Raw genomic sequence first — 26,946 nt, 5'->3', positions numbered from 1 at the left:
TCCATAGGGTCCTTAAGCCCAGAAGAGTCCTCAAAGGGGATAGCAGTTTTCCTAGCCACTTTAGCCACCGAGACATCGGGACGTCCTCCCATTCCTTAATATCATCCGGTTCAAAGGGAAGGCGATTACGGAAGTCCCTGGGAATCACCAACTTCCATTCAGACTCCTGCCATTCCTCCATGATCATCGCCCGGACATGCTGATTTACCAGGAACACTCTATAGCGTTGTGACCGGAGCCCCCCGAACATCTCATCCTGGACCGATCGAGGTTGTTCCTGCTCTTATACCATCATAGTTTTTCTGACCACCCTAAGGAGGTCATCTGTATCACCGGAGGAAAAGAGGTAACGCCTTTCCTCCTCCGGAGCCGGGCCTATCGCCTCATCTTCCATCTGTGAGTCAGAGTCATAGGAAAGCTCCTCCTCTTCTGAAGAGACCTCCATGTCAGGTCTCTGTCTCTTACGTGGTGCGTCCCTACAGGCCAGCTGGGACGATGAACCGGCAATAACAGACTGCACTTCTTCCCGGATCATCGCCCTCATATCAGTCAGGAGGGATTTTTGCTCATCCAAAACCAACCTAGCAATACAGGAGTCGCAGAATTGTTTAGTGCAGGAGTCTAAAAGCCGTAAATTGCAAACTGCGCATTTTTTAATTTTGATTGATTTCCGAACAGCTCTCAGAGGGATGTTGCCAGTGCGTGCAGTGGAAGAGTCCTGAAAAACAGAAGGTACAGACAAGAGCTGACCCCACTACTTCCACTATTGGGGAACCCCTCTGCACCGGCACTCACATGATCCTGGGACCTCTCAGGGGATTTGGCTTCTGACCTGTCACGCTTGTCCATTATGAAAACACCGCAGCAAAATTTGTGATACAATCATTATGTGGAGGACCCGGAGGTTTTATTTACCTGTGTGGGTGACGCCAGGTCCCATTCCCGCCTCCTGAGCTCCGTTCTGGAGCGCACGTCGCCTCCCGGGGAGCCGCCATGTTCCTTACCCGGAAATGCGGACGTTCGTCCTATTGTGCATGCGTCAGCGTGCGTGCCAGCCTGGAACGCACGCTATGCGCAAACCCGGAAATGCCTCCTGCAAGCGGCAGACAGCGGGACGCCGAGAGCCCTCTCCTGAGGGAAGCGGCTGGTGCCAGGAACTCCTGCTCCATCAGCCGGCTGAGGGACCTCTCCTTGAGAGGTGTCGGCCAGGGGCTGCTTGACAGGACGGAAGGAGAGAGCGAGCCCCCCCGATCCGCCTGGACCCCGTACATCCTGACGGTAAGATTGCGTCCGTCCTGTACAGGGATAGGAAAAAACACTGAGGAGATGGGGAGGGGAGGAGCTTTTAACCTCTTGCGTTCCTGTCCCTGTAGAGGTCAAAGGTGCAACTCCTGATGTGCTGTCATGTGGCGTCCTGGAAACCTCCTATACTTAGCACAGAAACTATTTAACAAAAGATGGATCACATCAGATGTTCCTACAAAGAAGGAATGGATCATAGATTTAAATAGTAACTTGTAACATGAACAAGTTTATTATTATAATATACATAAACTAAAGACGTTTGTTCAGACAACGAGATTGTGGATATAAAGAAACTGTAATGAATGGCAGATCACTGAGATTAGGATTTAGAAAAAAGGAGGAAAAATCTTTTGGTATTTTCTTTGTGAGGAAGGAGGTGGAGGGGGTTGCAATACTCTTATCCATATAGTGACTATATAGTTATAAAACAATGTAACATATTTAAAGGGAATCTGTCACCATGTTTTTGCTACCTTATCTCGGAGCAGCATAATGTAGACACAGAGAACCTGATTACAGCGATGTGTCACTTACTGAGCTGTTTGCTGTCATTTGAATAAAATGAATGTTTTTTTCTGCTGCAGATCTAGCAGTTATACAGAGCTCATGAATATGCTGGACTACCAGGCAGCACCCCAAGTAGTCCTTTAATGATAATCTCCTGCTGATTAATCAAAACTACACTACTTTGGAATCTGTATCTCTGCCCCTACATTATGCAGCTCTCAGATTAGGTGGAAAAAACCTGGTGACAAATTCCCTTTAATGTTGTATTGCTTTTTAGATAATCAATGTGTGGTAGTAACTGCATATGTTTTACTTCTACTGTAAGTTCTAACTTTTTTTTCCTTTCTAATTTATTCTTTTGTCGTTACTTTGACTGTCTCTGTTATATGTTTTCTTGTATAGTTTGTAAAAATATATGTTTTCTCATGTGAGTTCTCTGATGCACAACTAAATCGGATTTCTGATTAAAACATTTCCAACATTCTGAACATGAATATGGCTTTTCTCCTATGTGACTTTTTTGGTGTCTAACAAGACCTGATTTATCTACAAAACATTTCCCACATTCTGAACATGAAAAAGGTTTCTCCCCTGTGTGAATTCTCTGATGAACAACTAAATCTGATTTCTGATTAAAACATTTCCCACATTCTGAACATGTAAATGGCTTATCACCTGTGTGACTTCTCTGGTGTCTAACAAGATTTGATTTCTCTGAAAAACATTTTCCACATTCTGAACATGAAAAAGGCTTTTCCCCTGTGTGACTTCTCTGGTGTATAACAAGACTTGCTTTCTCTGCAAAACATTTCCCACAATCTGAACATGAAAATGGCTTTTCCCCTGTGTGAGTTCTCAGATGGACAACTAAACTTGATTTTTGATTAAAACATTTCCCACATTCTGAACATAAAAAGGGCTTCTCTCCTGAGTGAAGTTTCTGATGTCTAGCAAGGTGTGATTTATCTGCAAAACATTTCCCACATTCTAGACATAAAAAAGGTTTCTCCCCTGTGTGAGTTCTCTCATGGAGAACTAAAGCTGATTTCTTAATAAAACACTTCCCACAATCTGAACATGAAAAAGGCTTCTCACCTGTGTGACCTCTCTGGTGTATAACAAGACTTGATTTCTCTGTAAAACATTTTGCACAATCTGAACATGAAAATGGTTTCTCCCCTGTGTGAGTTCTGAGATGGATAACTAAACCTGATTTTTGATTAAAACATTTACTGCATTCAGTACATGAATATGGCTTCTCTCCTGTGTGAATTCTCTGGTGTTTAACAAGATTTGATATATCTGCAAAACATTTCCCACATTCCGAACATGAAGGTGTCTCTCCTGAATGAACTCTCTCTTGAATAACAAGCTCTGATTTCTGGTTAAAACATTTCCCAAACTCTGCACAAGAAAATCTTTTCTTCATTGTGTGAATTTTTTTATGAGTAACAAAAGATGTTTTAAGGGAAAAACATTTTCTATATTCAGCACTTGAAAATAGCTTCTTCGCTTTAAGAGCAGTTTGATTTTTAATCCCTCTTTCTTTTCTTTTATATTTAATACTAGTCTGTGTTGAATCAGAAGATAGGACCTGTTTAAAATTATCAGACGATAGATCATTGCTGTGAAGGGATGATGGAATATCTGGAGTAATGGCATTCACTTCAGTTATGTCTTGTGTGATCACATAGTCATCTGATTTAAAAATTGTAGATATCCATTTTCGCTGTGATGTTCTTGTACAGTCATCTGCCAAGAATTAAATTTATTTTTTTAATAAAATATTCTGAAAAATATATTTGTATAACATTTTAAAATTATCCATAGAACTTGCAAGTCATGTAGAAAAATTGATTTACTGAAACAAAAACCGTTGACAATCTAACAATAGACTTCAGAGCAACAATGTGTAAAACAGAGATCTCAAACACATGGCCCATGGGCCACATGCGGCTAAGGCTTCTTCATGCAGCCTGAAGGCCAGGGACCCCTGATGATTGTGGCCAATGCAGAGGTCCACCGCCCTCAGATCTTTATTTCATTTGACTGAATTGCACACGTATACCTAAGGCAGCCACCGGTCAATCAGAGGCAAGCAGCTGATGTCAGCATAGGAAGTCAGTTGCTAGACTGTGATTGGCGAGTACATTAGTGACTATGCAAGGGGAATACATGAAATAGCAGAAACTGCTGTGTGAATACTGACTTGAAAACTTGAAAAATCCAATAGCTATATGCAAGAGTGAATATGTGAAAAATGGAATCTGCATTACTGCCATGAACATATGAATCAAGAGAAATTTAGCTACTGAATTGATCAATGCAATAGAGCCCCAACACTACGCCAAAGTATTTCTCTCTTTTGGCGTAGTGTTGGGGCTCTATTGCATTGATCAATTCAGTAGCTAAATTTCTCTTGATTCATATGTTCATGGCAGTAATGCAGATTCCATTTTTCACATATTCACTCTTGCATATAGCTATTGGATTTTTCAAGTCAGTATTCACACAGCAGTTTCTGCTATTTCATGTATTCCCCTTGCATAGTCACTGGTGTGCATACCTTATCTCCCCATAGTGATGTTTTTTTAGGTTTTTGCACCCAGTTCGGACTTAGAATGGTGTTCCAAACGTTATTCCTATTTGTGATTGGCGAGTGGCTGCCATAGATAAAGCTGTGCAGAGAGCTTCTCTGCGCGGCGTCGGCGATTCATTCAAATGAAATAAAACGCTGATGACGACGGCCTCTGAACCTGACACGATCATTAGGGGTCCATGGCCCGCAGGGCCGTGAGAAGCATGATAGAGAACACCAAGGTAATGGAGGACAGGTAAGAATAATTTATTTTGTTTACATTTTTTTATGTGCATATGAAAAACAGCATAATATGGCAAATTACTACAGGATGGGACATTGCAATAAAAGGTGGGCCAGGAAAGGAGACATTACTACAAGAAGAGGAAAAGGATGAGATACATTACTACAGGGACAAGGATGGGCACATTACTACAGAATGAGGATCATCATGGGGACATTACTACAAAAAGGGGACAAGGATGGGCACATTACTACAAGAGGACAAGGAGGAGCATATTACTACAGGATGGGGACAAAGATAGGCACTTTACTACAGAATGAGGAAAAGGATGGGGACATTACTACAGGATGGAGACAAATATGGGGACATTACTACAAGATGAGAACTAGGATGGGCACAATACTATAAGAAGGGGACAAGGATGGGGACATTACTACAGGATAAGGACAAGGATGGGGAAATTACTACAGGATGGGGACCAAGATGGGGACATTACTACAAGATGGGGACCAGGAGGGGCACAATACTATAAGAAGGGGACAAGGATGGGCTCATTACTACAAGGGGACAAGGATGGGATCATTACTACAGGATTGGTACAAGGCTGGGCACATTACTACAAAATGGGGACTAGGGTGGGGACATTATTACACAATGGGGATATTACTACAAGAAGGGGACCAGAATGGGCATATTTCTTTAAGAGGGGGACAAGCATAGACACATTACTACAAAGGGACAAGGATGGTCATATTACTACAGGATGGGGACAAGGATGGGTACATTACTACAGGATGGGGACAAGAATGGGAGACATTACTATACAAAGGGGACCAGGATGGTGCACATTAATACAAGAAGGTTATAAGTATGGGCACATTACTACAAGATGAAGACCAGGAAGAGCATATTATAACAGGATGGGAACAAGGATGGGCACATTACTACAAGAAGGGGACCAGGTTGGGCACAATACTACAAGAAGGTGACAAGGATGGGCACATTACTACAATAAAGGGATAAGGATGGGCACAATACTACAAGAAGGTGACAGATGGGGACATTACTACAGGATGAGGACCAGGATGGGGAATTACTACATGATGGGGACATGACTACAAGAAAGGGACCAGGGTGGGCACAATATTACAAGAAGGGGACAAGGATGATCACATTACTACAAGGGGACAAAGATGGGCACATTACTACAGGTTGGGGACAAGAATGGGCACATTACTACAAGAGGACAAGAATGGGCACATTACTAGAGGATGGGGACAAGAATGGGACACATTACTACACAAAGGGGACAAGGATGGGGCACATTAATACAAGAAGGGGACAAGTATGGGCACATTACTACAAGATGAGGACCAGGAAGGGCATATTGTTACAGTATGGGGACAAGGATGGGCACTTTACTAAAAGATGGGAACCAGCAACCTAAAAAGACATGAGTATGTAAGTCAATTGAATGTTTTTAGATAAAATTAAATCTTTATTCAAACAATTCATAAAAGATACAAGTGAATTAAAAAGAAGAGGTCACTAACAGAAAGCATAAGGTTGTCAAGACAAAAAATGTTCAATAATTACAATATTCAGGTACATGCAAAAAATAGTCAATATTCTAAGAATGGTAATGTATAAAAGAGAAACAATTATTGATGTTATAATAAGAGTGAAAAAAAATAGTGCTGCCAAAAACCAAAATATATCCACTGAAGAATAATGATCATAAATAACTACAGACGGTAATTTGCTTAATTTCAAAGAAAGAGGAAGAGAGAGGAATCTCCAGTCTCCAAAACAAGTACTTCTTTTACCTACAGGTTGTTCAATGCTACTACAGTGGAACATCGCTTAACGAGTAACCCAGTTAGCAAGTATTTTGCTTAACGAGCAAAGCTTGCTGTAAATTTGTAACTCAGTTTACGAGCAAGCTTTGCTGTACGAGCAAATCCTCACCGCACACACTTCCGGTTCCGTACATCCACTGCGCTCTAACCCGATCATGCAGTCCATACAAGCACACACAACATGCGCGCACACACACATTATGCTCACCTTACCTTCCGTTCCATCGCCAGCCTCATGGTTCTTGTAGTTCGCCGCTACAGGCTGTGTATCGGCAACCATCGCGAAGAGGGAGGGACTTCCCCTGTCAGCCGCTACTCAAAGGCAGCGCGCTGGCCAATCAGAGGCAAGCGGCTCCTGCCTTTGACGTCAGCGCTCTGGCAGCGGAAGATCCTCCATCGTCGCGATGGTTACCAAATACACATGCTCTATCGGCAAACTGCAAGCTCCAGGAGACCAGCGATGGAACGGAAGGTAAGGTGAGCATAATACATATATGTACAGTACAGACCAAAAGTTTGGACACACCGTCTCACACTCGTGGAAATCTCTGCTTTGGTCTGATGAGTCCAAATTTGAGATCTTTGGATCCAACCACCGTGTCTTTGCAGAAAAGGTGAACGGATTGACTCTACATGTCCGGTTCCCACCGTGAAGCATGGAGGAGGAAGTGTGATAGTGTGGGGTGCTTTGCTGGTGACACTGTTGGGGATTTATTCAAAATTGAAGGCATACTGAACCAGCATGCCTACCACAGCATCTTGCAGAGGTGTGCTATTCCATCCGGTTTGCGTTTAGTTGGACCATCATTTTTATTTTTCAACAGGACAGTGACCCCAAACACACTTCAAGCTGTGTAAGGGCTACTTGATTAAGAACGAGAGTGATGGGGTGCTACACCAGATGACCTGGTCTCCACAGTCACTAGACCTGAACCCAATCGAGATGGTTTGGGGTGAGCTGGACCGCAGAGTGAAGGCAAAAGGGCCAACAAGTGCTAAGCATCTCTGGGAACTCCTTCAAGACTGTTGGAAAACCATTTCCGGTGACTACCTCTTGAAGCTCATCAAGAGAATGCCAAGAGTGTGCAAAGCAGTAATCAAAGCAAAAGATGGCTACTTTTAAGAACCTAGAATATAAGACATAGTTTCAGTTGTTTCACACTTTTTTAGGTATTTCATTCCACATGTTTTAATTCATAGTTTTGATGCCTTCAGTGTGAATCTACAATTTTCAGAGTCCTGAAAATAAAGAAAACTCTTTGAATGAGAAGGTGTGTCCAAACTTTTGGTCTATACTGTATGTGTGTGTGCGTGTGTGTTTGTGCATGTGTGTGTGTGTTTGTGTGTGTTTGTGCATGTGCAACTGTAAGAGGGGAAAAAAGCGCAATAGGGTCTTACCTGGTATGAGGGTAGACAGACAAGGCAGAAATACACTCACCTGGTGAGGTTGTGTCAGTCACAACCCCCTATAATAGCTTGTGAGTGCCTGGTGGTTTAGCAGCAGCCCCGAAATAGAATGTAATATATAAGTATAAAGGAGAACGGGTTTATGCCGCGCTAGAAACCACAGATGCTTGTAGATTAAAAGATTTCCTTTTATTTTACAGTTCTATGCGTTTCAGAGACATCTCTGTCTCCTTCCTCAGGAAAAGAAATCATATTTCTGTTTCCTGAGGAAGGAGACGAAGATGTCTCTGAAATGCGTAGAACTGTAAAATAAAAGGAAATCTTTTAATCTACAAGCATCTGTGGTTTCTAGCACGGCATAAACCCGTTCTCCTTTATATTTGTACATGTGTGGAATGGCACAATAGGGGACCAGGATGGGACATTTAACAAGTTGTGGAACGAATTGTCTGCATTGCAATGATTTCCTATGGGATATCTTGCTTTGCTGAACGAGTAACTTGGTTAACAAGCGCAGTCCCAGAATGGATTGTTCTCGTTAACCAAGGTTCCACTGTATAGCTTTTGGTCCATGCTTGTTTCTCCATATTGGGTCTTTACTTGTCTCTTTCTGATGTTCTCTTGAAATCCTACAGTCTTTCATATAGCTTATGCTCTCCTTTCGGTAAGGAATATATTGGTGGTGTCTTTTAACTATATACGTTTTGACATCTCAGTCACATTTTCTTTTGTAACTAGCACCACCATGTGGACATGGTGGGAACATTCTTGATTGCTATTGTTGCTCTTCTTCACTGCTTCGGAGTGTTTTTTCATTCTGGAAATCTGTCTCTGCTTTTTAAATTGGACATGTTATCGTCCTATGTGGACACTATTGGATTAACAATATCTCTTTTAAAATTGTTTTGTGAATGGTTTCCTATTTATTACTGGCATATTTTATGCAGCTATAAAAACTTTTTTATATATACCATTCATTATAAACATCAATTTTGTATACTATAATCTAGCCATGTGTGTCCCTATTATTGGAGATTCCTCTCTCTTCCTCTTTCTTTGGAATTAAGCAAATTGCCGTCTGTAGTTATTTCTGATCATTATTCTTGAGTGGATATATTTTGTTTTTTGGCGGCACTATTTTTGTGTCCCAAAATTTTTTTTTTTTTTTTTTTCACTCTTATTATAACATCAATAATTGTTCCTCCTTTATATATTACCATTCTTAGAATATTGACTATTTTTTGCATGTACCTGAATATTGCAATTATTGAACATTTTGGTCTTGACAACCTTACGTCTTCTGTTAGTGACCTCTTCTTTTTAATTCACTTGTATCTTTTATGAATTGTTTGAATAAAGATTTAATTTTATCTAAAAACTTTCAATTGGCTTACATACTCATGTTTTTTTAGGCTGTTGTTATGTATGAGTAGAGCCACTCATTAATAATTTTTTGGACTGTTATAGGATTTCAAGATGGGAAGCAGGATGGGGCACATTACTACAGGATGAGGACATTACTACAAGAGGAGGACATTACTAAAAGATGAGGAACTGGATGGGCACAATAATGCAAGAAGGGGACCAGGATGGGCTCAATACTACAGGATGGGGACAAGGATGGGCACATTACTACAAGATGGGAACCAGGATGGGGCACATTACTACAGGATGAGGACAGGATGGGGACATTGCTACAGGATGGCAACATTACTACAAGATGGGGACTTTACTACAAGATGAGGACCAGGATGGGGACATTACTACAGGAGGAGGACTATTATGAGGACATTACTACAGATGAAGAACATTACTACAAGATGAGGACCAGGATGGTAAAATTACAAGATGAGGACCAGGATGGGGACATTGCTACAGGATGGGGACCAGGATGAAGACATTACTACAGGATGAGGACCAGGATTAGGACATTGCTACAGGATGGGAGAACATTACCACAGGATGTTAAAAGAAAACAGAAAATTGTAGTCAGCTCACCTAACAGTCCTAATCCCCTCGTTTGGCACTTCACAGATACTCCAGGGAGAGTGAGCAAATCCAACAAGAAAAAAAAATTCCAACGATCACAAGAATCGACCCAATCCAAGGATCTTCTTAAAACTTCAAATGTATTCTATCAAATAAAATTAGATCAAATTCCATGTGTAGCAATCAGCTGATCATAACTGTAAAGGGAAAGACCTATGTGTTTCAGCTAACTCTTATGCGGGCATCACACGATGCGATCTATTGTGCGATCGCATGTGCGATCGTACCCGCCCCCGTCGTTTGTGCGTCACGGGCAAATCGCTGCCCGTGTCACACAAAGTCGTTTAACCCCCGTCACACGTACTTACCTGCTGAGCGACGTCGCTGTGGGTGGCGAACATCCTCTTCCTGAAGGGGGAGGGACGTTCGGCATCACAGCGACGTCACACAGCCGCCGGCCAATAGAAGCGGAGGGGCGGAGATGAGCGGGACGTAAACATCCCGCTCACCTCCTTCCTTCTGCATAGCCGGCGGGAGCCGCGGGACGCAGGTAAGCTGTGTTCATCGTTCCCGGGGTGTCACACGGAGTGATGTGTGCTGCCCCGGGTACAATGAAAAACCGGCGCCATGAAAAATAAACAATTTTTTAAAAATAAGCGACGTGTACACGACTCACGATTTGTGACCGATTCAGCGTCGCTCGGAGGTGTCACACGAAACAACGTCGCAAACGATTCCGGTTGTGCGTCACGAAAACTGTGACCCCGACGATGCATCACACCATAGCTCGTCTTGTGTGACGCCCGCATTAGCCTTAGTCATGGTTAGTCTTTCTTAAAGAGGTTCATGGAAGCCATAAATCCTGCAGATGAATCTTATATTAGGGGTCAGTGCCACAGCCCCCAATTCTTTTCCTTCAGATAAAACATACATGGATGTGGGTATAGAAAATCAGGATAATAAAAGTGATATAAATACCATCCCTGATTTTATGGAGTTATTTGGTCTGGTTACTCTGAGGCAACTACAAGCTGAAGCGGGTAATATGCACAACCTGAATTCCACCACATTCAAAATTGGTAATCCTGATTATTATCCAGTACAGTCCAGACCAGGAATACGGGACAATTTTCAGCATATGATCGAACAAAAATTGGTCACCCTGGACAGAAATCTGGGGGTTATACATAAAAATCTTACAAATAAAAAATTGAGAGCTCTGAAAAACATTAAAGGTAATGTGTCACCACGATTTTGCAATGTAACCTGAGGTCAGCATGCTGCAAGGGTTAAAAAAGAAAATACAACTGTGCTTCCCTGCTGTGATTGACACCACACAGTCAATGCAAAATCTCTATTAAGAGCCTGGTGTGGGCGGGGACAGCTGCCAGCTGTGCTAAACTCATTTCTTAGATAAAGTCAGAACAGCTGCACACAGTGATCTTAGATAAACATGGTTAGTTTCAGAATCTCATTGCCTACAACAAGATACTCTCAGATGAAGTAGCAAAAACTTACTATCAGATTCCCTTCAAGAACAATCACAATTTAGTGGTAAGAAAGGCACCTAAGGGAGGAGCGATGGTGGTCCTAGACTAAGGGGCACTTTGCACACTGCGACATCGCAGGTGCGATGTCGGTGGGGTCAAATTGAAAATGACGCACTTCCGGCATCGCATGCGACATCGCAGTGTGTAAAGGCTGGATGATACGATTAACGAGCGCAAAAGCGTCGTAATCGTATCATCGGTACAGCGTCGGCGTAATCCATAATTACGCTGACCCAATGGTCCGATGTTGTTCCTCGCTCCTGCGGCAGCACACATCGCTGTGTGTGAAGTCGCAGGAGCGAGGAACGTCTCCTACCGGCCTCACTGCGGCTTCCGTAGGATATGCGGAAGGAAGGAGGTGGGCAGGATGTTTACATCCTGCTCATCTCCGCCCCTCCGCTCTGATTGGCCGCCTGCCGTGTGACGTCGCAGTGACGCCGCATGACCCGCCCCCTTAACAAGGAGGCGGGTCGCCGGCCACAGGGACGTCGCACGGCAGGTGAGTGTGTGTGTGAAGCTGGCGTAGCGATAACTTTCGCTACGCCAGCTATCACCACATATCGCTGCTGCGACGGGGGCGGGCACTATCGCACTCGGCATCGCAGCATCGGCCTGCGATGTCGTAGTGTGCAAAGCCCACTTTAGAGTGGCACTATCAATGTAATAAAACTATGCTAAAGGATAAAGATATATATGAAATGTTAGATCGACATCCAACACCACTATTTCAAAAATAACTGGGTTTTCTATTGCTGGAAGGTATTCAAATGGGAGTTATCAATCAGAAAACATCTGATTTGTTTTATGTCAAATTCCTTGTCATGCCCATCTATCATGCTCTCAAAAAAAATTAACAAAATTTGCTTCCCACCAAAATTTCAACCCATAGTTTTGGGTATTGGCTCATTGAATGAGAGATTGGGATCATGGATAGACCACATTCTGCAACCTAAGATAAGGGGAATCACGACTTACATCAGAGACACTAAGGCGGTGATAGGGGTTTTGACGAATATGAATGGTCAGAGGAGCTAAGCTGGTTAAGTGCAGGTGTTGTAGCACTGTACCCCTCAATACAATACCCAATAGCCTTAGAGGCATTGGAATTTTTTCTGAAAAAATACAGTACTCTAACCCCCGAAATACAGCAATTCAAGATTTTGTCAATGAGATTTTTGGTCACAAAAAACTTTTTTACGTTTGAGAATGTTTTTCATACAAAAACAGGGAGTAAACATGGGTAAGAAGTTCTCCCCTTCTTTACCAATATAATTATGGCCTATTGAGAAGAGAATTATATCATCATGGACCAAAATCCCTTTCTGAAATCAATTAAATTATTTGGTAGATATATTGATGACCTCTTGCTTATCTGGAGGGGAAGTGCTGAGGAAGCGGTCATATACCATGACTAGTGCTAAGAGATAGCTATAACGCATAGGTCTGTCCCTGTACAGTTATGATCAGCCAATTACTACACATGGAATTTGATATAATTTTATATGATGGAATAAACTGGAAGTTTTAAAAAGTTCCTTAGATTGGGTCGATTCTTGGCATCGCTGGAAACTTTTTACTTGTTGGATTTACTACAGGATGGGCACCAGAATGAGGACATTACTACAGGATGATAACCAGGATGGGAACATTACTACAAGGTGAGGACCAATATGGGGCAGATTGCTACAAGAAGGGAAACAGGATGGGGACATTACTGCAGGATGATTACCAGGATGGGGACATTAGTATAAGATGAGGACAAGGATAGGAATATTATTAAAAGAAGGGGAACAGGATGGGTCACATTACGACAAGAAGGGGAACAAGATGGGGGATGAAGGAGAACAAGATAGGGGACATTACTACAAGAAGGGGAACATGATGGGGGACATTACTACAAGAAGGGGAACAAGATGGGAGATATTACTACAAGATGAAGACCAGGATGGTATCATTACTACAAGAAGGGGAACAAGATGGGGACATTACTATAAGAAGGGGAACAAGATGGGGGACATTACTACAAGAAGGGGAACATGATGGGGGACATTACTACAAGATGAGGACAAGGATGGTAACATTACTACAAGATGTTGACCAAAATTACTATATGGTGCTAATTATAAAACGGTATTACTTACAAGAAGGGTTTAAAATGTAAAAAAATAAAATCAAAATAAAAGCCTGACCTTTTTGCTTTACCATTAAAAATACTTTTTTATATATCAACTAAAATAAACAAAATAGTGCACATTTGTTATTGTTACACCCGTAACGTACCAAGATATAAAACCACACCATAACACATACAATGAATGCCATTAAAAAAAAAAGAGCAAAAATGTTAAAAAAAAGTGATCCAAAAGATGTATATAAAAAAATATGGCATTACTAAAAATGTTACCTTCTCCTGCAAAAAAGGCGGCCCCCCAAATTATTTTTTTTTCTATGTGCGGACCATACTGTATACCCAGCCAAGTTTGAGATCTCTGGTGCAAAGCATAATTTTCATCCCTGTTTGTTAGTTCTGCCTCCCAAATACTGGAATAATAAGCTATAAAAAAAGTACATAAATCAGAATGATACCATTAAAAACTTACCTGATAGGAAAATAAGTCTCACGAAAATGGCAATGCTGGCACTTGTTAAATACCGCTGTCAACGATTAACAGTGGCATTTACCAGGTTAACTTCCGCAGGACAAGTGCTGCTCCGCCCATGGCTGACCCAAGTCGGTCACGGGTTAAACAGTGGGAAATAGTTATGAATTCTGCTCATTTTCTCCTCTGTGTTAAATCCACACCCATAGGTTGTGTGCGCTTGTTGCGTTTTTTCATGCGTCACTTCTTTTGTGCGTTTTGGATGCTTCTCCCTCTCTGTCTATGGCAGAGCAAGCATCTAGAATGCATGAATTCTATATCCATTCCGCATTCAACATACATCCAAAACGCAGCTTTTCAGCTGCGTTTTGAAACGCACATGCAGTGACAAAACGCTGCAGAATATTTGTCACGGCAGAACGCAACATGCGCACATACCCATAACTCCATTGAGTTTCTTTCAAAGTTTATATATTAGTCATCTAGACTATCTAGTCCGTTTCTCCTTTTGCCTGTTACTACTTACCGATTAGTCCGGTGGTGGCCTCACTGTCTCCATATCTCCACACACCTTTTTGATGTAGAGTTTACTTACCAGCATTGCTATATATGTGTATGTACATCACTCTTATTTTTGGTTTATGTCTATATTTGAGCATACAAATAAAAAGGACATGGCCAGGTGTCTCGTCATAAAAGTAATGCCCACCATACATGTTATATTTTTCTTCACATGATTTTTTAACCTGTCAGCACATTATATGTACGTTGTTATTTGGCTTTGTAGTTTAGAGATCTGGGAAGGTAAAGCCTGCTTTACACCTTGCAATTTCGCATACGATATCATATGCGATGAGACCCGCCCCCATCGTATGTGCGGCACGGTCAATTTTTTGACCGTGCCGCACAATCGATTAAAAGTTGTCACACGTACTTACCCGTCCATACGACCTTGATGTGGGCGGCGAACATCCACTTCCTGGAGTGGGAGGGACGTTCGGTGTCACATCGACATCACACGGCAGCCGGCCAATAGAAGCGGAGGGGCGGAGATGAGCAGGACGTAAACATCCCGCCCACCTCTTTCCTTCCACATTGCCGGCTGGAGCCGCCGGAGGCAGGTAAGATCTGTTCAATGTTCCCGGGGTGTCACACACTGCGATGTGTGCTGCCTCGGGAACATTGAACAACCCGACGTGCAATTCTTCAGGATTCAACGACGTGTATGTGATGAACGTTTTAACGTGCAATCGCACGTAGCTGTCACACGCTACAATGTAACTTACGATACCGGATGTGCGTCACTTACGTCGTGACCCCGCCGACACATCGTAAGGTATATTGTAGCGTGTAAAGCGCCCTTAAGGGTCAGCATCTTCTAATTCCAGAGACTAGGGTGCGTTCTCCAGGCTGTAAGCTCTGGCCAGAATAGATCTCATTCCAAGTGAAGGACTTCCAATGCCCAAAGTAATGGGGACAGTTTTGGTTTATCAGGAGAATGTTATAAATATATAAAAAGACTGACCCGCACATCCAATAGGTGTGAATAGCTGAAAACACACTATAACTACAAAACATATACAGCTGCACACTAAAATGCTAACAATGAATAAGGGAACTTTGGTATTGCATTACTGCTATAGGAATATTTGAAAAAAGAGATATTAGCATATGTATTGTCAATGTATGTGAGACCGATTATCACGACAAGATAATCTCTGTGAACCGGGAACCTAATTTGAAATGCCACTATATGGGATAAAAAGCTTCATGTCTGGGCAGTTAGACTAAAAACCTAACTTGAAATGCCACTATCTGGGTTAAAACCTCCATATCTGGGCAGCTAGATTCCAGCTATAAAGAGCAGTGAACACAGCGTGATTATAGGGCGGAGTGCTCAATCAGAGAGATGCACTATGAATATATAAAAAGAATGAAACGCACATCCATTTGGTTTGAACAGGTGCTAGCTGATAACGCATTATAACTACAAAACATATACAGCTGCACACTAAAATGCTAACAATGAATAAGAGAACTCTGGTATTGCATTACTGCTATAGGAATATTTGGAAAAAAGAGATATTTAGTATATGTATTGGCCAATGCATGTGAGCCCGGTCACCACGGCAAGGTAATCTCCGTAAACTGGGAACTTAACTTGAAATGCCACTATCTAGGTTAAAAACCTCCATGTCTGGGCAGCTAAACTAAAAACCTAACTTGAAATGCCAGCTAGCACCTATTCACACCTATTGGATGTGCGTGTCAGTCTTTTTATATATTATAGTGCATCTCTTTCTGATTGAGCCCCCCGCCTTATAACCAGGCTATGATCACCCAGATAGTGGCATTTCAAGTTAGGTTTTAGTCTAGTTGCCCACACATGGAGGTTTTTAACTCAGATAGTAGCATTTCAAGTTAGGTTCCTGGTTTACAGAGATTACCTTGCCGTTGTGAACGGGCTCACATGCATTTGTGACGCCCTGGCACAGCCAGGTTGTCACAGAAAGAGTTAATCCTCCTTGGTAATCTGATCTCACACGGTGCAGCATGACAAAGCACAGCCCCCAGTGTAAGGGAAAAGCAGAGGAGAGGGGAGGGGCTGGAGCAGAGAGTGTGGAGAGGTCAGAGAGAACAGAGGTCTGGAGTTCAGCTCCCGGCTGGGAGTGAAGCGTTCTCCAAGAGGGCCGGGGCAGGCCGTAGTGAGGAAGGGGCCAGAACAGGTAGCCGGAGCTGGGCGGTGGCCCCTCGGTACCTGGGTACCCGGATCACTACAGGGGAGTAGATTCCCCGTCCCCGGCTGAGGAGAAAGTGGAAGAGAGAGTGGAGAGAAAGACACTTGCTGCAGGGAAGGAACAACCAGGGCTGCTGCACCGTGTGTGGGACACTAACACCCCCGTACCGGAGGCCGCGGACACCGGCAATTCTTAGTTCACCAGTGACTCCGTGTGACTTTATTGTGAGTACACCCGTGCCCTCGGGCATCGCACTGCGGCACTGCCCCTGCGCCCCTGCACCCCACTGGGCCCCGGGATCACCAACCCCTACCCACGGAGGGGCAACACAACACCTGGCTGCTCCCATCACCATCCCCGGGATCCCCATCCAAAGCAGCGGTGGTGCAATCACCACAACCGTGGGTGGCGTCACGGACAATCTCCCTTACCCAAATCCCCTTTTACTGTGGAGCCTGGGATCACAGACCGGGTCACGCCATCGTGATACCCACAGAAGTGACTCTGTGGCCCGGATCTGAATACCCCTGGTCCCCGGGCGAAACATTTGGCGTCACGAACAGGATCGAACCCATCCAGTTATCTGGAGGAAGTGCGCCTTATTCTGGACTGTCAGCGGTGATCCGCTGCAAAAATCTTAAAGTCACCCTCTTTGCCGCCATTTTGGGCGCGAAAATCTCCCGCCCAGCACCTTCTTCCCCAAGCGTTGGGCGCGAAAAAGAGGCTCCGCCCCCCCGAGAACGCGGGCGGAAGTGAAGCTCCGGAGGACCGGAAGCGAAAGGGAAACTTTAAAAGTTGCTGGAAGGACTGCTCCCGAGTACCAAGGGGGAGCAGTAGAAAGGAACCGCAGCTTATGTGACAAGGACTGTGGAAGCAGGGACGCCAGGACTCTGCCAGCATTTGGTTCCTGGAAGAGGCCGCCGCAGCGATGCACCGAGCCGTTACCCCTGTTACCGGTAGCGGAGCCCGCAGCGCCTGTTGGGGAGGACCCAGACCTGGGGTCCCCAGGCCTCACCTTTGTCACCACCCTGCCACCGGCCCCGGCAGTCCGCCCGGCCGCGACGGAGATGACGACGGCTCCGGCAGTCCGCCCGGCCGCAACGGCAGCAAAGTACCGGTCCCGTTGACCAATCTGGAACCGTGTCTGGACTGGGGTCAAGGGGTGCTGCCTGGGTGTTAGGGGCAGCACCAAGGCTAGGTTGTTTGGGTGGGTGACTGAAGGAACCGTTACCCTGTTATTATTAAAAGTGTTGGACTGTTACTGCAATGTTAAAGTGATGTGCATCCCGTTTTGGGAGGATTGAAAATGTTTGATGTTTTATCTTTTCCAGTTTAATAAAATGTCGGTGCCTAGCCGGCCCGAGGACGGGCCGTGTTTTACCAAGGGGGTGTGTGACGCCCTGGCACAGCCAGGTTGTCACAGAAAGAGTTAATCCTCCTTGGTAATCTGATCTCACACGGTGCAGCATGACAAAGCACAGCCCCCAGTGTAAGGGAAAAGCAGAGGAGAGGGGAGGGGCTGGAGCAGAGAGTGTGGAGAGGTCAGAGAGAACAGAGGTCTGGAGTTCAGCTCCCGGCTGGGAGTGAAGCGTTCTCCAAGAGGGCCGGGGCAGGCCGTAGTGAGGAAGGGGCCAGAACAGGTAGCCGGAGCTGGGCGGTGGCCCCTCGGTACCTGGGTACCCGGATCACTACAGGGGAGTAGATTCCCCGTCCCCGGCTGAGGAGAAAGTGGAAGAGAGAGTGGAGAGAAAGACACTTGCTGCAGGGAAGGAACAACCAGGGCTGCTGCACCGTGTGTGGGACACTAACACCCCCGTACCGGAGGCCGCGGACACCGGCAATTCTTAGTTCACCAGTGACTCCGTGTGACTTTATTGTGAGTACACCCGTGCCCTCGGGCATCGCACTGCGGCACTGCCCCTGCGCCCCTGCACCCCACTGGGCCCCAGGATCACCAACCCCTACCCACGGAGGGGCAACACAACACCTGGCTGCTCCCATCACCATCCCCGGGATCCCCATCCAAAGCAGCGGTGGTGCAATCACCACAACCGTGGGTGGCGTCACGGACAATCTCCCTTACCCAAATCCCCTTTTACTGTGGAGCCTGGGATCACAGACCGGGTCACGCCATCGTGATACCCACAGAAGTGACTCTGTGGCCCGGATCTGAGTACCCCTGGTCCCCGGGCGAAACACATTGGCCAATACTTATGCTATATATCTCTTTTTTCAAATATTCCTATAGCAGTAATGTAATACCAAATTTCCCTTAGTCATTGTTAGCATTTTAGTGTGCAGCTGTGTATGTTTGTAGCAGGAGAATGGTGGCTGCTTGCTTGTCATATAGCCGAACAACACCACAGATAAACCAGATACAGTCGGTGACTGAGAAAAATCTGTGACTTCTCTGTATTTAGTGGTTAGTACTTACCTGGGTATTCATATGTAGCAATCTCCTCTTTACACCGCTCATCACCCCTCACATATGTCTCTATAGTATTAATATATGTCAGATCTTCACCCTGAAACAAATATCGTAAAAGTCACAGAGGAATGGAGAAGTCACATCTATGATCAGCTCTAATCCTGCCATCTCCACCGCTCTCATTACACAAGTATAATGGAGGATAAAACAAGACTGAGCACAAGACCTTCACAGCCGTCTACACATCATAGGGAGATTTCATGACACCTTCTCTCCATCTACCTGATGATCTTCAGAAACATTGGGATTTTCTTGTTTACAGTCCTGTGGAAGAAGAGGACGGGGACATCTCTCTGGTGTTGTCCTCTCACTGGATAGAACTGGAGGAAACACATACAGGGACTGAATTCATTCTTTACATACACATAATTATAGGACGTGTGTATTTAGTCCTGTCTATTACCTGGTGATGAGAGGGGCTGGGGATCCTCCATCATGACATCATTGTACAGATCTTTGTGTCCTTCTAAATACTCCCACTCCTCCATGGAGAAATAGACGGAGACATCCTGACACCTTATAGGAACCTGACACATACAATGATACCGTCATCCCCCGATCCCTTCATAGCATTACTGTATAATGCCCCAGCATTCCCAGCAGTGTCACCTCTCCAGTCAGCAGCTCAATCATCTTGTAGGTGAGTTCTAGGATCTTCTGGTCATTGATGTCCTCATGTATCAGGGGGTGAGGTGGAAGACCTGTGATTGGGCTGAGGAATCTTCCCCATCCCTCAGACACAGGGGCCTGACAGCACTCACTAGAGGTCTTCTTCACTACTGTGTAATCCTGGTTATGGAGACACATTAATAAATCTCACTACAGACATTTCCAGAGTCCTCACCTCTCCAGTTCTGTCCATCTGTTATTCCCATAGATAAGAATGATGTAATGTGACGTCATCAGAATCTCTCACCTCTCCAGTAAGCCGGAATAGGATCTCTAGGGTGAGGTGTAATATCCTCTCCACCATCTTATTTCTGTCCTTATCCACCCTTGATTGGTCAATCAGGTACATATTGTAGGAACCTGAATGGGAATATGAGAAAATCTAACATCATAAATAATCCATGTAATAATACAATTACCAGAGTTAATGAGGGAAACATATGAGGATTAGAGATGAGCGAACCGGCCGCGGTTCAGCTCGAGGTCGGTTCGCCGAACGGACATCCCGTTCGAGTTCGGCTCGTCGAACGTTCGACGAACCGAACTCGAACTGCATAGGAAACAATGGCAGGCAATCACAAACACATAAAAACACCTAGAAAACACCCTCAAAGGTGTCCAAAAGGTGACAAACAACTCACAACACAACACAAACACATGGGAAAGTGACAAGGACATATACTCATGCGAAAACAAAAGAGCTGGACAAGGAAAAAGAGGAGGACACACAGATATATGAGTATATGCAAGGAAACATCGATGCCATTACTGTGCAACTTGAGCCCTGCTCATTTTAGGCTTCCAATCTGGATAAATTGCCTGAGCTTGCCACGTACGCCTTGGGGATCTTGTCGTGTCCTGCAGCCAGCATTCTCTCAGAACCTGTCTTCAGTTCTGCTGGGGGTCTGCTGGCAGATAAGCACACGCGTCTGTCCACTGACAACAATGTGGACATGGCTCTCAGAGGACTTTTCTTCCCCTGGGTCAGCCAGGGGAGGCGAAAGGCACGCGTATTTTTGAGAGTGCTTCATGCAAAGCATCTTTTTCATCTTGAAAATTGGGTCAACTGATGCCAGTCAAGTGGGGTGTGTGTGGCCCAATTAGTGGAAACGAGGGAGACTGTGGTTGGAGTCCCCTCGCTGTGTTTCTAAAAGAACCAAGATGAACAAGTCATGGCTCTCAGAGGACTTTTCTTCCCCTGGGTCAGCCAGGGGACGGGAAAGGCACGCGTATTTTTGAGAGTGCTTCATGCAAAGCATCTGTTTCATTTTGAAAAGGGGGATCAAGTGATGCCAGTCAAGTGGGGTGTGTGTGGCCCAATTAGTGGCAACGAGGGAGACTGTGGTTGGAGTCCCCTCGCTGTGTTTCTAAAAGAACCAAGATGAACAAGTCATGGCTCTCAGAGGACTTTTCTTCCCCTGGGTCAGCCAGGGGACGGGAAAGGCACGCGTATTTTTGAGAGTGCTTCATGCAAAGCATCTGTTTCATTTTGAAAAGGGGGATCAAGTGATGCCAGTCAAGTGGGGTGTGTGTGGCCCAATTAGTGGAAACGAGGGAGACTGTGGTTGGAGTCCCCTCACTGTGTTTCTAAAAGAACCAAGATGAACAAGTCATGGCTCTCAGAGGACTTTTCTTCCCCTGGGTCAGCCAGGGGACGGGAAAGGCACGTGTATTTTTGAGAGTGCTTCATGCAAAGCATCTTTTTCTTTTTCAAAAGGGGGGTCAACTGATGCCAGTCAAGTGGGGTGTGTGTGGCCCAATTAGTGGCAACGAGGGAGACTGTGGTTGGAGTCCCCTCGCTGTGTTTCTAAAAGAACCAAGATGAACAAGTCATGGCTCTCAGAGGACTTTTCTTCCCCTGGGTCAGCCAGGGGACGGGAAAGGCACGTGTATTTTTGAGAGTGCTTCATGCAAAGCATCTTTTTCTTTTTCAAAAGGGGGGTCAACTGATGCCAGTCAAGTGGGGTGTGTGTGGCCCAATTAGTGGCAACGAGGGAGACTGTGGTTGGAGTCCCCTCGCTGTGTTTTACATGATTTTTGAAGGGCATGACATGCCTAAGAGGTTGAGTTTCATCATCTGCAACTTGTTGGCAACAGAAAGGCTGCCTTTACACCCTTTTGAGACCGAGGATTTTTGAGACCTTATGCCCATTGCAGTGCCCCAAGAGCCGATGGCCAGTCATCACTCCTTTTCCAAGAAAGGCGTGCCCGCGCTACCACAGTAGGTCGCACACAACCTCACTGATTCCTTGAGAAACTCTGTGTGTGACAGGGTGCATTTCAACACAGATACTTGGACCAGTAAGCATGGACAGGGGAGTTACATGTTGCTGACTGGGCACTGGGTAACTATGGTGAGAGATGGAGAAGGGTTTGCTGTACAAGTCTTGCCGTCCCCACGACTTGTGTGTCAATCCTTCCTCTGTATGTACAAGTTCCTCCACTGCTTCTGCCTCCTCAACCTCGTGTGGGTCCTCCACCTCGGCCCAAACCCTGTGTGGTCAGGCCACCCTTCCTTGTAACTGCGCCCAAGGAATCCCACACACCTCCTTACTATGCTGGCAGCAGAGCTCAAGGCCATCAGGCAGTCAAATGTTTACTTTGAAATGTAGGGGAAATGTGAGACACCGCTGAGGAATTGTGGACGGTTAGCTCTGGAGAGTGAGACCGAGTTTCATCAATGGTTGTCTCCACTCAACCAGCAGTCAGGGAAGGTCGGGTGCGACAATGATGCAAACCAGTCTGCGACCCTTCTTCAGGGCAATGTGACACACGTGCCTTGTATGGCTCACGTGTTGAACCTGGTTTTCCAGCAATTTTTAAAACACTATCCCGGCCTACATGGCCTTCTGCAGAGGGCACGGTGTAACGCCTGCCTGGATCGACACACTCAGATGGGCTGTAAAGGATAGGCTAGAGGCAAGCCACTCACCAAGCTGGACACCCAGAACCCTGAAACCCTTTAACCCCTATACAGTGATTTGGAATTACACAGGGCCCAAGTTGATCAATACCTGTGGAAGGCTGCAGTTCCAGAGAATAGTAGTCATGCAGGGTCAAAAACATTAATTGAGGAAGAGGAACAGAATGGGATGGCCAGGACTTAATCAGAAAACAAGCAGAGGTGAAATGCGGATCGGCCAACGAGGTACATAAACAGCAAGCAGGAAACGTAGTCAGGTAACAAGCACACAAACTCATAAAACTGAACTGGGGGTAACAGTATCAAGAGGTTCATAGCTTTGTCTGGCAGTGGTCTGCAGACAGGAGGGGCCTAAAAAAGGGTGTGGTGTCTTCCCATTGGGACCAGAGTACAAATTGATTGAGTGGACTACGTTGGTGACTTAACAGCCGTGTGCGGCAATGATGCAAACCTGTCTGCGGCCCTTCGTCAGGGCAATGTGACACACGGGCCTTGTATGGCTCACGTGTTGAATCTGATTCTCCAGCAATTTTTAAAATACCATCCCGGCCTACATGGCCTTGTGCAGCGGGCACGCTGCTATGTGCTCACTTTCATCCTTCGCACCCAGCAGCTCAACAACTTTCATCGCTCCGGAAGTCTTAGGGTCTGGCAGTTAAACGCCGGAAATGCGATGTTCCGACACGCAGGAATTGGAATCTGCACATGTTGCAGCGTGTGTGGCAGCACCGCAGAGCCCTGCTGAAATACGGTATGACGTATACCCTGGGCTAACTTGATCCAGAGGTGGTGCAGATCACGCTGCTGGAGTGGTGTCAGATCAAGGACCTATGCACCCTTCTACACAGTTTACAAATGTCGACGAAGATGTTTAGCACTGGCAATGCCATTCTCAGCATGACAATTCTGGTCATCTACATGATGGAGCACACTGTAAGCATTATTCGGAGTCAGGTATTGGTCCAAGAGGAAGGTGAGGAAGTACAGGAGGAGTCATATGCAGAAGGGATAATAAGATCTACAAGGTCCATACGGTAAGCGGCACCTAGGCAGCAGTTATGGTGGGGGATAGGGATTAACAAGGGCGCATAGTATCAGCAAAAATTGTTGAGGAAGGTGCAGGAGCCATGAAGAAATGGAGGACGAACTTGCGATGGGCATGGAAGACTCAGCAGATGAGTAAGAGCTTGCTCACATTTCGGTTGTGCGAGGATGGGGGGAGAGGGCAGAGGAAGGAGGCACGATTCTCACCTCTCTGCCACCAACACACCAAGGACTTGGTCCTCCTGGATGCACAAGACACATGAGCGTCTTCTTGCTGCACTACCTACAACATGACCCTCGGATTGTACAAATTCGAAGTAATGCTAATGTCGCGGGCGGGGAGGAGGGTGTCAGCACACCACGCTCGCCCCTTCTGCTCGGGTCCGGCGGCTGCTGCTCAGTGGTGGCTCGAGCTGTGGGCCGGATCCAGGGGGTTCACGAGCGGCACTCCTCGCCCGTGAGTGAAAGGGGGGTGTTAGGTGTGGGGATAGTTTATTGTCCGTGACGCCACCCACGGTTGTGGTGATTTCACCACCGCTGCTCAATATGGGGATCCCGGGGATGGTGATGCGGAGCAGCCAGGTGTTGCGTTGCCCCTCCGTGGGTAGGGGTTGGTGATCCCGGGGCCCGGTGATGAGATGGGAGATGCAGGGCCTGGTGGGCGCAGGGACACGGGGGCAGCGCTGTGCCTTGCGGCACTGTGGTACTCACTCAGCCTGAGACGTTGACACAGTTTTACGGTAAACCACACGGCTGGAAAGACGGTTCCCATGGACGGCTGCACTTGCTCTCCCAGTAGGTGACGGTGATGTCCCTTTTCCTTGCACCTTTGTTTCTGTGTTGGTAGCGATGGATTCCCACCGGTAACCCGCTCCCCGGTTTCAAGCTGGACCGGAGGAGCTCTACTCTTTGCCCGCAGTCGCTGGCCCTGAGAAACTGGTGCCCTGGCGGTGGCGGTGTTTCTGCTACAATGGTTGGGCTGTTGCCTTCTATCGGGACTTGGTTGTTGGGGGATCTGCGTCCCCTTCACTGACGGATTTGGAAAATTCTGGTGACTCCAAGCCTTGCCGGGGTCCGAGAGGCCCCTGCCCTGGTGCTGACTGTCCTTTGGTACACTGCTCCAGACCACCGGGCCACTACCCGTCCACGGTCCTTCCAGGAACTTCCAAACGGTCCCCCTCCAGACAGTCACCGCCGTTGCTGACCTTGCTGACCCTGTCCTGCACTCAGCTGGACTACTTCAGGCTTTTTTCACTCTTTCTTTTCTGTCACCACTCTTACTGTCCTTCACTTCACTCCTTGTTTACTCCTTTCCGTCCCTAGCTGGACTCCTCTCACTTTCACGTCCCTCACTTGACTCAAGCTCTTCCCTGAGCTGACTGCCTGGTTCCTCCTGCCTCCAGGGCTGTGTACTCCTCGGTGGGCGGAGCCAACCGCCTGGCCCACCCCCTGGTGTGAACATCAGCCCCTGGAGGAAGGCAACAAGGATTTCAGTAGCTTTGGTGTTCCTAACTGGGGTGTAGGGTGTGTTGGTGAATGACCTGTGACCCCTGGCTTGCCCAGGGCGTCACATTAACTACTGGGTTGCCACACTGTTAGATCCCCAGTACAAGACAAAATTTGGTGAAATAATTCCTGCCATAGAAAGGGACGCACGTATACAGGAGTATCTTCAGAAGGTGGTACGCAATCTTCGATCTGCTTTTCCACTAAACACCAGTGCTGCACAGAGTGAATCTCAACGCTTTGTCATGGATAGGAGGAAATGGTCTTTTACTTGTCCACATCTGAGGGACCAAGGGCTGGCTGCTGTGCTGAGATGGCATTGAGTACGGTGTCCCTGCAGAGTTGCACTTTTGGTCATATACAAAATGAGTTGAAAAAGGACAGATGCTGGTGGAAAGGGGAACAGGTGTGTTGGAAAGGGGAAAAAAGTTTTGGTCCGTGGGTTTGGTGGTTAAGCAAAAGTAACATTTGATGAAGAAACACCATCTGTTACGGTGGGACTGGCAGATTTGGATAAGGTGGTATATACTATGTTACCGCTATATAACGAAAATTAATAAGAAAAGAAAGAGAAAGGTATATATCCCCATCAGCAGTCAGTGTCCACCGTGCTCCCAGATGGAAAAGGAGAGGTTGGCAACTGGAAGGTTCGGTGGAGGATACAGAGCTGTGTGGCTATGAAACTAATAGTAGCCTGAACCAAGTTAGACGCCACTCGGATCTTGAGACTGGGAGCCCTGTTAGCGTCACAGGGTCCACACGCCCACCCAGCCCAGGAACTCCCTGTTAACATCACAGGGGCCATTCAGTACGCTGACCGTGTGCATTGGGGCCACACCTGTGGACAGCAGGCGCATCAGCAGCAGCAGGCCTGTTAATGCCACTGAGCTGCACAAGCAGGACTTGTAGGACAGGAGCTGGTCTTAACCGTTCTGCGTTACCAACTGTGGTGGCGGCCTGCATCGACGCCCTATCCCTGCCTACCTCTGGCCTAAAGCCGCAATGGGTTCAACACATGGAGGTGTGCTCTTTCGGAGCATAATAGAAGACTGCGCACCTCCTTGTTGTCTCCAGCTCCTTTTATAACCTGGGTCCGCCCCAAACCAGGGTGGACCACAATGCACCTCCTGGAGACAAAAGCAGAGTGATACGTCATGATTGGCATAACTAGCGTCCTATTTGGAACCGCAACTTCAATGATGACCTCATGGCTGTCATGACCCAAACACCTCACCAGTCATCGTCTGACCATCATTAATGAGGTGACAAGTCATAGGGGCGGGCCTCTGCAAGCCATTTGGGAGTGGCCTGGCCACATCGTCAGGACACCTGATGCCCTGTGGTCTAAATGGGCCCCCCACATCAGGGGCAGGGCCAAAGAGTTAATTACCGGACCTAGTTTCTGATGCAGTAAGTGCCTGACCATGGTCAGTTGCATGAAATACAGTCTCTGAAAAAAGACTATCAGCTTTAGCATGGTGTCTAGGCACAACACAGGACTTAGGCCCGGCACGGAGTGCAAGTACCTGTGCAAAGAGG

General features: G+C 46.2%; 1 protein-coding gene across 1 annotated transcript in view; it reads right to left on the bottom strand.

The window, feature by feature from the left end:
* Window positions 1-1,571: 1,571 nt before the first annotated feature.
* The window catches only part of LOC142312912 (uncharacterized), a 131,808-nt gene continuing 106,433 nt past the window's right edge, over window positions 1,572-26,946 (bottom strand). The window contains exons 10-13 of the mRNA XM_075351900.1: window positions 19,669-19,774; window positions 19,488-19,585; window positions 19,212-19,302; window positions 1,572-3,564 (exon numbers count right to left, since the gene is read on the bottom strand). Of these exons, the coding sequence (XP_075208015.1) occupies window positions 2,195-3,564; window positions 19,212-19,302; window positions 19,488-19,585; window positions 19,669-19,774 (1,665 nt within the window). The 3' untranslated portion in view covers window positions 1,572-2,194. The remainder of the gene's footprint in view (window positions 3,565-19,211; window positions 19,303-19,487; window positions 19,586-19,668; window positions 19,775-26,946) is intronic.

Source organism: Anomaloglossus baeobatrachus, chromosome 5, assembly GCF_048569485.1.
Source record: "Anomaloglossus baeobatrachus isolate aAnoBae1 chromosome 5, aAnoBae1.hap1, whole genome shotgun sequence".
NCBI lineage: Eukaryota > Metazoa > Chordata > Amphibia > Anura > Aromobatidae > Anomaloglossus > Anomaloglossus baeobatrachus.
Note: the sequence above shows the minus strand (reverse complement) of the source record. Positions and strands in the feature narration are given on the sequence as shown.